The 12974-nt window shown below is 39.1% G+C and overlaps 1 protein-coding gene across 1 annotated transcript in view; it reads right to left on the bottom strand.

Moving 5' to 3' along the window:
• ALK (ALK receptor tyrosine kinase) overlaps window positions 1-12974 on the bottom strand; it is a 330970-nt gene that overhangs the window by 170054 nt on the left and 147942 nt on the right. The window contains exon 4 of the mRNA XM_074897345.1: window positions 6673-6874. Within this exon, the coding sequence (XP_074753446.1) occupies window positions 6673-6874 (202 nt within the window). The remainder of the gene's footprint in view (window positions 1-6672; window positions 6875-12974) is intronic.

The following is a 12974-nucleotide window of genomic DNA, read 5'->3' as shown; positions in this document are numbered from 1 at the left end:
ACCAACAGAGTTAAAGCTTTCTTCAGATCTAAACTTGAGATACTGAAAAAATCAAGGTTGTTAGGTGGAGATGAAAAATTTCTTTCCAAATACAAGCATCTGCTATGAAAAGGACTGATTCTTCACAGGTATCAAGGACAGTATCCTTTGAAAAGGGAAGGGGGAAAAGAGACACACCAACATTTTTTTCCTTCCTTTTCTTTCTTTGCATTTAATTTGACAGACTGAAAGGGACTAAAAGTTGGCTAATGGATAACAGCACAGGAAAACTTTAAGTGCTAGTTTTCTGTCTAGAACAATTGAAGTTTCCTCTCTAAAAGTAAGGATTAGCGGTGCCTGGCCACCAAGGCAGGAGAGCTTTGTTTCTAAGGAATTCATAAATGCAGATTATTTTTTCAGATTACCTGAATTTCTCAAATGTATAGTTTAGACTGAATAACTTAAACTCCCGATTTAGAATTCTCTGAGACTAAAATGTGCTGTAAATTTTTTGAGACATATTTTGATGCCTAAAAATGAATTTAAGTATATGAAGTACCCCCATTACACACACTTTATTCTTATGTTGAGGTCCAGGGATTTGCAAAACAAAGGCTTGAATTTAGAAAAGTGTTTTTTCAAGGAGAAGGAAAAAAAATCCACAAAACCCACCAAGCAATTCATATTATGACTAACCTGAGAAGTGTACTTTTAAGGTTAAAGGGTTCCAGGAAAGTAAATTCCTTCTACTAAGTCCATCATCTGTGAGACAGACTAGTGAAGGTACTGGAAAGAGAAGGAAGGAAGAGAAGGAAGGAAGAGAAGGAAGGAAGAGAAGGAAGGAAGAGAAGGAAGGAAGAGAAGGAAGGAAGGGAAGGGAAGGGAAGGGAAGGGAAGGGAAGGGAAGGGAAGGGAAGGGAAGGGAAGGGAAGGGAAGGGAAGGGAAGGGAAGGGAAGGGAAGGGAAGGGAAGGGAAGGGAAGGGAAGGGAAGGGAAGGGAAGGGAAGGGAAGGGAAGGGAAGGGAAGGAAGGAAGGAAGGAAGGAAGGAAGGAAGGAAGGAAGGAAGGAAGGAAGGAAGGAAGGAAGGAAGGAAGGAAGGAAGGAAGGAAGGAAGGAAGGAAGGAAGGAAGGAAGGAAGGAAGGAAGGAAGGAGAGAGAAAGAGAGAGAAAGAGAGAGAAAGAGAGAGAAAGAGAGAGAAAGAGAGAGAAAGAGAGAGAAAGAGAGAGAAAGAGAGAGAAAGAGAGAGAAAGAGAGAGAAAGAGAGAGAAAGAGAGAGAAAGAGAGAGAAAGAGAGAGAAAGAGAGAGAAAGAGAGAAAGAGAGAGAAAGAGAGAGAAAGAGAGAGAAAGAGAGAGAGAGAAAGAGAGAGAAAGAAGGGAAGAAAGAAAGAAAGAAAGAAAGAAAGAAAGAAAGAAAGAAAGAAAGAAAGAAAGAACAACAACCAAAAAAACCCAAGAAAAGGAACAACACTAGTACAAGAAATAACCTTCAGACTTCAAGCCGCAAGGTCAAAAGTGACAGATGCTAGTGATTCCTTCATTTATTCTTCTTGACATCTATCAATGCAATCAATCTTGAGTGAAGTTGTAGATGCCAGAAAGGGAATAGCCTAACATGATTTGTAGTAACCTTCAAAACCAGGTGCTTTCTCTCTGTTAGAAGTGCTCTGTGCAGAAATATACATGTACCTACTAAAGTACGGGCTATATGAAGTAGTAGTATTTTATGGCTTCCTTGCTCGTGCATGCATGTCCAGATCTCAGGTTTTATTTAGGAGACACCTTTTACTTCAGATTTTGACACAAAACTCTTCAGCTGAATCTCAATTTTGGTTAAGGCTCCAGACTAGACTAGAGGTCTTACTCACAGTTCAAAAATCATATATGACTGGCAAAGACATTTTATGTCGTTTGTATAGTTATGCTTAAGTCAAAAGATGTATAGCTCAATACCAACAATTCGATGCAGGGCTTCTACAGTCCACATGCCCTAAGCGTGGGGTGACAGGACAGATCATGTTGATCTGTCAGTGCCACAGCCTCAACTTTCCCTTGCCTCTGAAGTGTTGCAAGGATTTGTAGGAAGAGACAAAGTCCCACTAATGTGAAGCAATTACAATCTAAAAAGACATGGAAAAATATCTAAGAGAAATTACTCTGCTCTTTTCTATAAAGAAAAAGCAGCAACATGACAGAATAGGCAGTGTGCCCAGTTCATGCAGGAAATCTGGGATAGATGTCAGAAGTGAACTCAACCCAGTAGTTCAAAACTTATCTTTTGAATCTACATCTGAACAAGGCTGGCACCCTGGTATTCCTGCTGAAGTAGCTGATCTGAGGATCTTCACTGCCTCTCCTCTTCAAGGAGAGCTCAATTACCTTCAGTCATGTGAACAGTATTAACATCCACTTGTTACATTATTTTTTGGACAAAGAACATGAATATGAAATTAGTGATGAGGGAGGTCTGCAATAAAAGACCAAATTGAAGTTATGCTATCATTTCCTATGGGCTTATTAAAACGTTTGGTTTGATATAGAGCGTATAATACTGCAACTTACCATTAATAGTGCAGGTAGAGATGTAAAATAATAAGGGTAATTAAAATGAACAATGCTATTTTTGTCCTTGCCCAACTCTAACTTCTCCAAAATACACAGATCAAATGAAATAAAAATCAATCCTTGTACTACAAACTTGTTGACAAGTTTTCTTCTGTGTTTTCCCCACTCTAGTAAGCACGTTTCCAATATTACTAGCTTTATAATTATAAATTTAACAGATGGGAAAACAAATAAGAGGTGAAATGAAATCGGTGGCCATGGTGACAGTCTGACAAGCACCCAGAAGTCAACATTCAAATTGTGGAAGTAACTCTGCTTTGCCAAATAACCAATATGCTACGTAAACATACTTGCTGCCTCCTCACCTCTGGTAACACAAAAAAGAAAGTCTGTTAAATAGCAACAAGAAAGGATTGTATACAGCACCATGGGAGCAGAAAACCAGAAAAAGACATCTAGTGGTATTTGGGGTAAATCAGAAAGTACTGTGCTCCATGGCTAGAATTATAACAACTCTTTTGCCATTACCAAGGATCCATAGCACTGCACTGGTTCTCTCCCTGTATCATTTTCAGGAGCTTGTAAAACACAACAGAATTGCAAGAGATGCCAGAAGAGGTTCACCATATCAAAAACACATGCACAAAGTCAGATCATCTAAAAACTCTATCATACAACAAATCGAAGTCTAACAGAATATAGTAACGTGGTGTTCCCCATAGAGAAATCCTACTGATTGCTTAGGACGTAAATTAGAGTAGGTCTAACCAGCAGTGTTCCAAAACCCACAGATTAAATACAGAGTAAGATCCTTCTGCTATTTAAAAAAAATAAAAAGGTATACAATTCTGTTGAACTGATAAAGAAGGACATAATTATATTTTGAGTGGTAGGCATTGTTGCAATTATTATATAGAAAAGTTATTATTGTATTTGGCAAAGTTTCTGTATAATACAAAACCACCATCCCTTTGCCAGCCTTTGGTGTTTCATCACTCAGGAACCATTCGCAGCTATCACTTCTGGCATATTCTTCCTGGTGTCTCTTCCATCTGCCCTATAGTTCTGCTATGTAATGCTTCTTAAATTGGCTAGCTTTCTTCCTATGTACAATAGATCAGCTGCAGTGAAATATGTCAAGTAACAAAATAAAACAAATATGCATCTTCCAATTTCTGTAATGACTATGCCTCATGGAACTGGTACAACTCTAGTCCACAGGCTTGGGCTATTTTTTTCTAGAGAAAATGAGACCAGAGGAGCAAACAGAACATCACTAGTTCTGCCTTTGAGTCTCTGTGCGTGCTGAATATCCATCGAAATCACACCTGGCATTTTGCACACAAAGACAACACAGTTGAACCCTGGCAACAAATAAATATTGGGTGCTGTGCTGTCTCTACTTGACTAATAAAATTTCATAGCTTTACATATATTCTACTTAAAATCAGCTTCAAGTGCTGTCAACTGAAACCTTTGCTTGCCTGGTTTCACCCTGAATGAAATAGTAATACCTGACAGCATCTACTTTTTTCTCTTGTAAATGTAGGTGAACTGTGAAGACCTTGTTAATTATGTAATTCAGGTTATGTGGTTTAAAAAGAAAAAGAAAAAAAAAGAAGGGTGAAAAGATACTGACACTGTGTATAGTTCAAGATATGAGAAAAGCCACCCTAGAATTAATTCATTGCTTTGCCACGCTTCAGGTGCATTTTTTTCAATAAAACATACTCTTCCTGCTATGAGCTTGATTTTAAGCAATGCATGGACTCACTACTGCACATACAAGTCACTGGGAACTATGCACACCTTATACCTCTTGTTTGCAGAACAATATATAAAGCACACAGAATCAAAGAAGTGTCACCTGTGAAATTTTAAAATGTTTTTATTTCTAGCACAGGCTTATCACTGAGGAATTCAATTACCTTGTGCCCAGAGCTAAAATTATTATAAAATTTTAGAAATCATGTGGCTATAGCATGGTCAAAGAATTCATTACAAGACAACTCTTTGCAATTTCCAAGACAAAATAAAATATGAAACAGATTTCCACTGTAGGATTGCTAGTTTGTTTAAGAATTTACTGAATTATTCTTGACTTGCAATCAGCTATTCTTGATTCCAATTTAAGAAGATTTTTACAAAACTGAGATTTGCATGTTTTGTTATCAAAGCTGGGATAATCAAATATTATTGCTCCAAACAAAGGGCAGAAGAGCACTCATAAATCCTGGAATGAAGGTTTAGGGCAAATGGTAACATTTAGGGCATATGCTACCCTTTCATCTGTGGCTGCAGTCTGTGGGTTGATACTTAACCATCCCTACGTGACATTTACGTGGGCACAGTATCAGAGCCTTTCTGCATTGCTGAGCTGGAGGAAGACCTACTGCCTCTCACAGTGAAGAGACAAGACCACAGGGAGGGGAAATGAACCAGTCAGTTGCTCCAACTGCAAAGTTTTATAGCACACCGAGTACCAAGGACTCAGCCATACAAAATTGTGAAAGCCACAGGCACATCCTTACTACCCTGTGTGCCACAGAAAGGTGGCTGGGGAGCAAGCTACACTTTGACAGCAAGCATATGGAATAGCCAAGCTACAACCCAAACCACCTTCCTTAAAAGCACAGACCCTCTTTACTGTGGTGACAATCTCCATCTGCCACACCCAGCTGAGTAGTCCATATTGTCTGCAGCAGATGGCAAAGGTAGGCATTTGTTACCATAGCTAGTGATCTTTCCCTTCCCTTCAAGGCTCCTCACATTTGGCACTTTCCTGTGCTCCTGGTGAGTTTTGCCTGCCCACAGATCCAAGCTAGAGCTCCTCCATGCAGCACAGGAAAGCATTTTACACACAGCAGTATTCCCTGCAAGTGCCAAGGAACAGTGGCATTGCCAATGCAGGAGGCACTCCGCACAAAGCATGTTTATTAGCTGTGACACAGAGCACAGCATTTGCAAAGAGCTAAGGAAGAAGACAGCTGCTGCAGCTCCCCTAATTACCTTTCCCCAGACATCAACAGTAATTTACAATTTGGATGATGTTGCTGGAACTAAGTATGATCTAGATCCACACACAAGCTCTCCTCCTCACTTTTATAGGCCATGTGTTAGATGAGAATTACAACTGTTCAAACTGTTTCTATGAGTTAGGTTATCTCCTGTAAGGTTTTTTATTGCACATTCTCCTTTTGCTACTGGAAAATACAGAATTTGCTGTAGACAGTAATCAGATAATCACATCTTGTTACAAGCACAAGCCAGCAGGACTTTGCTATTAGAAACTCTATCACACCAAAAGAACATTTGAGCATCTTAGTAAAAATTATGCATCTGAACACACATTTCACAGCAGAAGTAAAAAGTAAAAATAAAAAAGATCACTATATAGAACACATAGAACATTAGCCTCACATATATGCAAATTCACTTCTAAGTTACTCCACTACTATAGCATTTTGAAATATCTACTCTGTTCAGCTCCTGCTGTTTTGCTGCTAACCAGAATTTAAAAGAATGCACAGGAAGGCTGACAAATTAAGACATCATCAACAATTAAGATTAATTACACAAAGAGGATAGAGCATTTCAAACAGTTGTACCCTTGAAAGATCAAAAGCTTTCCTCCTCTGGCAGTAGCTCTGAACTGCTTTATTGACAAAAGACAGCATTTAAAACAAACACAAATGCAAGACAAAACTTAAAATGTATGCAGCCACATGAAACTGCAAAGACTCAGTAGGTATTCTAAGCCAAATAGTATACTTGGATAAAGAGGTAGTAAAAAGAAATCAGACAGAGCAAATTAGACAGAAAAGCTTTAAACTTAGGATGAGTATCCACACTACATCTGTACTTGCAAGTGCTGAGAATAAAGAGGATGTTGACTTAGAGACTCACTGTTACATGGATCCAGTAGTTTGCTGATGCTTTGTACAATAAATTAAGCACCAATCTCCAGCTTCTACAATAATTTAGACCCACGTAAAACAAACATCTACTCCGTGCAGTGTCCCACTCCCCTTAGTAGATGTGCAGCATGCATTTTGTGGCTGTACTTCTACACAATCATGTGATTGTTCTCAGCTCAAGCTGTGAGTCAAATGAGAGGATGAGACTTACCCATGTTTCTCTGGACTCTCCACTGATAAGATTTCACTGCTGCTTTCATCAATGGGAAGGACACGAGCAATATATTCTCCACTCTGCTGGTAAAACTTATAAACAGCCACTTGAACTACGCATTGGTCACTGCTGCTTCTCAGCCAAGGGCTCAGGATGACAGGGCTTGGCCTCTCTGATGCATTGAGAAACAGAAATGAACCTAGAACAGATGAGGCAACAAGAAAACTTTAAGAACAATAAAAAGCCCCAAAGTCTCACATAGCACAGATGAATACATGTCATTTTTATGCCACAGCTCACTCTGTAGCCCTTCCATACCTCCCAAAGATTATCTTTGCCAACTAGTTAGGAAAGTTTGCTCATTTTGTATTAAATCCATTAAGATCTTCCTGGGCAGGCCACATTTCAACTCACCTTTGGATGGTCTAAAACAAAGATTACATTTAGATTTAACTCTTGGAATAAAAGGCATAAAAGTCAAAAAAGCCATATATATTAATGGCAGGGGAAAATAACAAACAGCAACAATAAAACTCAATCAACCAAGAGACTTCCAAAGTCCAGGCAGGTGATTAAGGAGTTTTATATTTCGATTCTTGCTTTCATGTACCTATTCTTCCTGGACTTCATCCCCATCTCTGTAACCTCTCAGGTGTGGTCCAGACCCAAACATTATGGCTTTGGTTCAGTGGGAACCCGATTTGACAGCTCTGATATATACATTATTATTTTTTAAATAATACTTTATCTATTTCTCTCACCCAATTAAAGAACACAAATTCAATAGCTGCACTTTTGCTCTTCTATAAACAGAGAAGAGCAGCATTTTTAAGTCATTAGAATCAGGATAAAGGCCTGACATAATTTTATTTCTTCAGCAATTCATTCTAATGTATTAATTTTATATGCAGCTAATCCACATTAAACATTTCATTATTATCCAGTACATTGACTCCCTTGGCCTAATCCTTTTTCAATGCAATATGAGGCTTACCCAGTGGGACAAAGGTAATGTATTTTCATCACACCGTCGCTCATTTCAGGTAAGTCAAATTACTCCCTTTTGGCAGCTGACCAATTTACCAATTTTTCCACAGAGCAAGCACACTGGGGTGTGTAGTTGGTAAATGAAAAGGTGCGGATAGGTAAATGAAAGGGATCAGCCCCTGAAGCAAGAAAAATTGTGATACTCCACAGATTCTAGCAAGACTGGTCAGAAAATCAAGACAACGAGATTTTCATTTCCTAGAGCATCCATTAATAAAGCCTGTCCGTTAATACTTAAAACATGAAGATCTGATGAACAGTTTAATTTCATAGAGAGAGAAACTAAGGCTCAACAGGTCTGTAATTTAAACCTCTTTTTAAGTGTGCATGAATTTTAGCAGGACCAGCAGCTTGGTTTTGAAAATACCAAGGCTGAATTTTCAAGAGGAATGATTTTCCACATCACTGAGCATGGCTCAGCTGAGCTCCAGGGTGTCTAATAAATCCTGTGGAGGGGCCACAAATGGATCCTGTTGGCATTCACCTTGGTGTCTAAACTGTGGCCACAAGATGCAAACCAGCCACTCTGAGCTCCTGTGTTAGTTCACTTCATCCTAAAATGGATCTAGTGAATTTTCCTTTGGTGGTTCCCATTTCTCCCCACTGAACTGAGGGTCAAGAGCTCAGATTTTAATACCTTACTGTCAGATGTCAGTTTAGAAAAGGGGAATTGCACTTGTGTTCACAGATGTCCCCTTTGAAAAAGTTTGATTTGGCAATTCATCTCTGGTCACACACAGAGTAATAATGGAAGGGATAAAAATGAAACCTGGGTTTGTGTTAGCCATCACGTCTCTCTTCCATACACACAGTTATCATAAGCAGCATTTTTGACATATTTGTCAAAAATAGTGGTTTTGACATTAACATTATGTTATTGACATATCTAAAACTAGAAAACATTTGTACTGAAAGAAACACACAGAAATACATAAGGTACACCCTGCTCAGATGTTGAGGTTTGTAAACAGAGAGGAGTAAAATGTATTATAGTCGCAGCATTTAAAATTTTTTTTAATAATGAGATTCCTTTATGTGAAATAATATCCTTTAATCCAGTTACTAATGGAATGGTTTGATGAGTTTAAATAAACACTGTTATTGTCACAGTTATATATACACAGTATTTTTGCTGGTCAGTAAAATAAAAACAAAAACCCAGCCACATGTATCATCCTTCCCTGTCTCTCCCTTTTGTTGCAAACAAAAGAGAATTAGAGCACTAAATCTTGTGGCTTTAATTGTACCATCCCCATAAGAACACTGAAATCTGTGACATGAAAGGGAGCAAAGAGACTTCTGCTGGTGGCAGAAAGACACTAAGTGTTGCAATAATTGCTGATGGTAACTTGCCAGGTGCAAGAGCCATTTGCTCATCTTACTGCCTTGCAACAGGGAGTCAGATTTTTAAAATAATACACAAAGGCAGCTCTCCTTCCTTCTGTTCTCAAGGTGGTTCGAAATAAAAGAGAGCTTCCAAGGATAGTCCCTCTTATGCCCTAACTTGGGGCCAGGTTTGAAGCATCAGTGAAGTCTAGTAGCAGCCAAGGCTAGCTGCTACAGCAAATTCGTCAAATGGTCACTAACCTCCTTTGTTTTGGCTTTTATATTTCTACTCCCTATTTACAGGGCTCCCTCTTTGCAATTGTGGCTTATTACTCATCACATGGCCAGTTCCACCTATTCAATTATATTACTAAAAGAAATACAATGTTGCTATGGTGGGGGTTACCCCAGCACACTCTCCCAGGACGCTAGGAGGAACAGCCCCATGCTACACTACTCTGAAGTGGCACCTAGAAAATCACTCTGAAAGACATGGCTATTACAATGTGTCGGCCCCATCTTGCCAGAAGTGTCCTAGTGCATACTTTTGGGGAGATCATCCACATGGGCAAATACTAGAGCTGTCATAGATTATCTTAAAAAAAATAATAAAATAAAATTACTTTTTATTTTAAAAAGGGAAAGTATAAACATAACTTTGTTCTTGCTTTTGAAAGCTCAACCATCTCATAGGGGACTTCCTCATCTGCTGCGGTGTTCTCCTTTTGCTCTTACTGCTCGTCTAGTCCTTAAATGCTAAGGAAAGAATGATCAGAGTCTCATTTGACTCTGGTGTCACTGGAACTGTTGCCAAAGCTGAAATGAGGGGTGCTTGCTATGAAACCACATAGAAAGCACAGAGGCTTTGTTACACAGCAATAAACTTGAAATGCCAATTCAGACAAACGCAGTTTCATGAATTTGCTGTCTCCAAAGCATACATGATGTATCTGTCAGTCAACTGCATATATACACACACATACACAACGACAACAACCCGCTGACAGAGTCTCAAATCCTTTCTTTAAAGTTGACAGGACTTATGCTACTGAAATCAATGGCATCAAATCCCATAATGGAATAATTAACGTGTCTAAAGTAAGAAATGATACATTTTGAACAGAAATCCTCACACTTCTCCTTCCCTCAAAGACAAAATCTCTCAGTCACTGCTTGCCACTGTTTCATGCGACAGTCTCCCATGGGATCAATATGAGTACCATTTCCATGATCAGATTGAAGACTACTACTTAGAAAGAGTTAAAAGATCACATGGAGATCAATTCACCATTCACGCCAAGGGAGAGAAGAATATTCTGTTTCACACATGGACTTTCTGGGCAAAATTAGAAGGTACATGTTCACTTGTATTTTCCTCCAGTGGGAAGGAATCCATGCGGCATGCTCTATCTGAGATCGTTGTGTAGACCTGTAAGACTCTAAGGTGCCAGCTATGATTTCCTTGCACTTACTTTCTCCTGTTAGCTTGCAGCTCTAATAAGGCTCTTGGGATCTTCCTGGGTGAATAGCTAGAAAAAGCACTGTAGCTTCAAACAAACTTCTGCTGCTATTTAGATATCAAGGGATATAAACTGCGATGAAAGGCCCCTTCACAGTACGTGCTGCCAGTGTCATGTTCTGTTGCTCAGGACTCTGAAGGGTCTATTCACTTTTCAGAGAGATGTTCACCAATGAGTCATTTCAGGAGCATTCCGCTACAGGTTTTTAATTGGACTCTGGCTGCACAGCACAATGCTGATATTAAAGAGATGCAGTTAAAATAATCACATTGTAACTAGATATACAGACACAGGCACTTAGCACTGCCTGGGTCCTGAGTTCATTCATTGTCATCATCACACAGAACCATGTGGTTGCAGAGGGAACAGCATTCAGTATTTTGCACCAAATACACCTGTGTTTGCATTATATGACAGAAACCCTGCTAGCTGGTATTGCTCTGTGGTGTTTCAGAAACTGCTGGTCTAAATGCAAATACTTAATTTTCCACATTTCCCCTAAACACTCGCAAACTGTGGGAAAAACCTACCAATAGCAGCGAGCTTCTGATCCTATTTTTCCCTACTTTTTTAATACCTGCAGCCATAGCGCAATGGTTTTACTCATCGTCATGTGTTGTGTCTGATAACATCTCTGGCAACTTGCTGTCACTTCAGACAAACACACATGAAAAGATACACTCAAGCACAGGGAATTATTGCAGCTGACATAAAAGGAGTATTACAAGACAAATTAATATATCTTGCATGAAAAATTGCTGTTGATGCTTTGGAAGCTTGTTTACAACATTTTAACATTCATGTCACAAAAAGAGAAGGGTGGCTTATCAGCTTAGTAGCAAGATGTTTTTGAGATGATGAAGACAGTATTGAGTTGCGCTGTTCAGGACTAATGAGGTAACAGATATTTGTAAACAAGAAAACTGGTGCTAATGTGCTATGTGTGTACAGAGGCACTATGAATAAAGCACGTGTCCAAAATGTTTTCAAATGAAGGGGTATAGACTGCTAAGACTGCAACTCAAAACCTCACCAGCAATGAAGCCCATTCCTACAACCTCTGGCCCAACATACTTGTTTGATACGGATGCACAAAACACCTGACAGTCATGCCAGTGACTGCTGAGGCAACCCTGAGATGTTCAACAGACAGAGCCATCACTTGGCCCTAGGAACTGGGCAAACTTAGTATCCTATTGCTAGCCCCTTTAAAAGCAGGTCATCTGATAGTTACCCAATGGCTTTGAATGCACCCTGCTAACTGCTCATACCTTAAATCTTTCCTAGTCAGTCTCAGGGTAAATGTGGTTAGAGCCAGGTCAGGTTCTTCTGCTAAACAACTGCATGGTGCTCAGTGAGGTCAATGCACCCTATTACATCCTTTGACCTTTCTGAGGCAACAGTCTAGGAGAGTTGGCTGCAGCCCAAAAAGACAGCAGCCAGAGAAGTTACCATGAAAAATAAAAGTTCTCCAGGAAAGTGTTCGCTGCAGAAAAGAGAAAGCAGCTCTTCTGGGACAAACATGGATGCAACTCCTCAACTTGCACCTGACGTCTAGGAGATCCAGCATGAGATGTTCTTGTATACCTGATATCACACAATCAAATGAGATCTTAAAGACATGACAACAAACAGGGCAATGGGACATAATCAGTTAAAAAGTGGGGTGCATTAGAATTCATGTAGAGGGAAGTTCACACGATTTGAAAATAATATTTGGCAACACACCCAAGCCAACAGTATACACAGAGCAGATATCCAGATACCTGATATGAATTAAAATATCCCCATACCAATTCAAGCAGATTTCTTCCCTAATAACTAAAGACCACAGTTTTGTTATTTTAACTTATTTTCTTGAAAAGCAAGGCTCAAAACACAGCTAGGCTGGCTTAATCTGATCAGTTATAAAGCAGCAATTTAACAATCCTTTGCAAAACGGATAGATTATTATTCTGAACATAAACTCCATCTTCCTACTAAAAGGATTTTATTACCTTTCACGTACAAGTTCAATACTCTACCAGATTAAATTAGAGCTGTAAAAACTATTAACAGTCAATGTCTGTTGGGGACTGTACAGTAGAAAAAAAAAATTTAAATCAAGTTTTATGGTCTTTGGAGATGCTGACTGGAGAGAACATTTCCACTCCTATCACAAAACATCCCACAGAGCTGGTCTTTGGATTCTTCATTTTACACTTAACTTCTAAATTGAGTGTTCAAGCAAAACTCTCATAGCAGGAACTCAGTAGTTGGTAAAAGCCCTGGAAGATCTGGGCACTACCTGAGTGACAACATTAAGAAAAGGTACTGTTATACTTTTTTCTAGGCTTATTTATATGGATTTTCTAATTGCCTCCTCAAGGCTCCAAAATGTGCTGAACACTAAGAATGTGAATAGTC

The sequence above is a fragment of the Athene noctua genome, chromosome 1 (assembly GCF_965140245.1).
Source record: "Athene noctua chromosome 1, bAthNoc1.hap1.1, whole genome shotgun sequence".
NCBI lineage: Eukaryota > Metazoa > Chordata > Aves > Strigiformes > Strigidae > Athene > Athene noctua.
The sequence above is the reverse complement of the archived record's forward strand: the minus strand, read 5'-3'. Positions and strand labels throughout refer to the sequence as shown.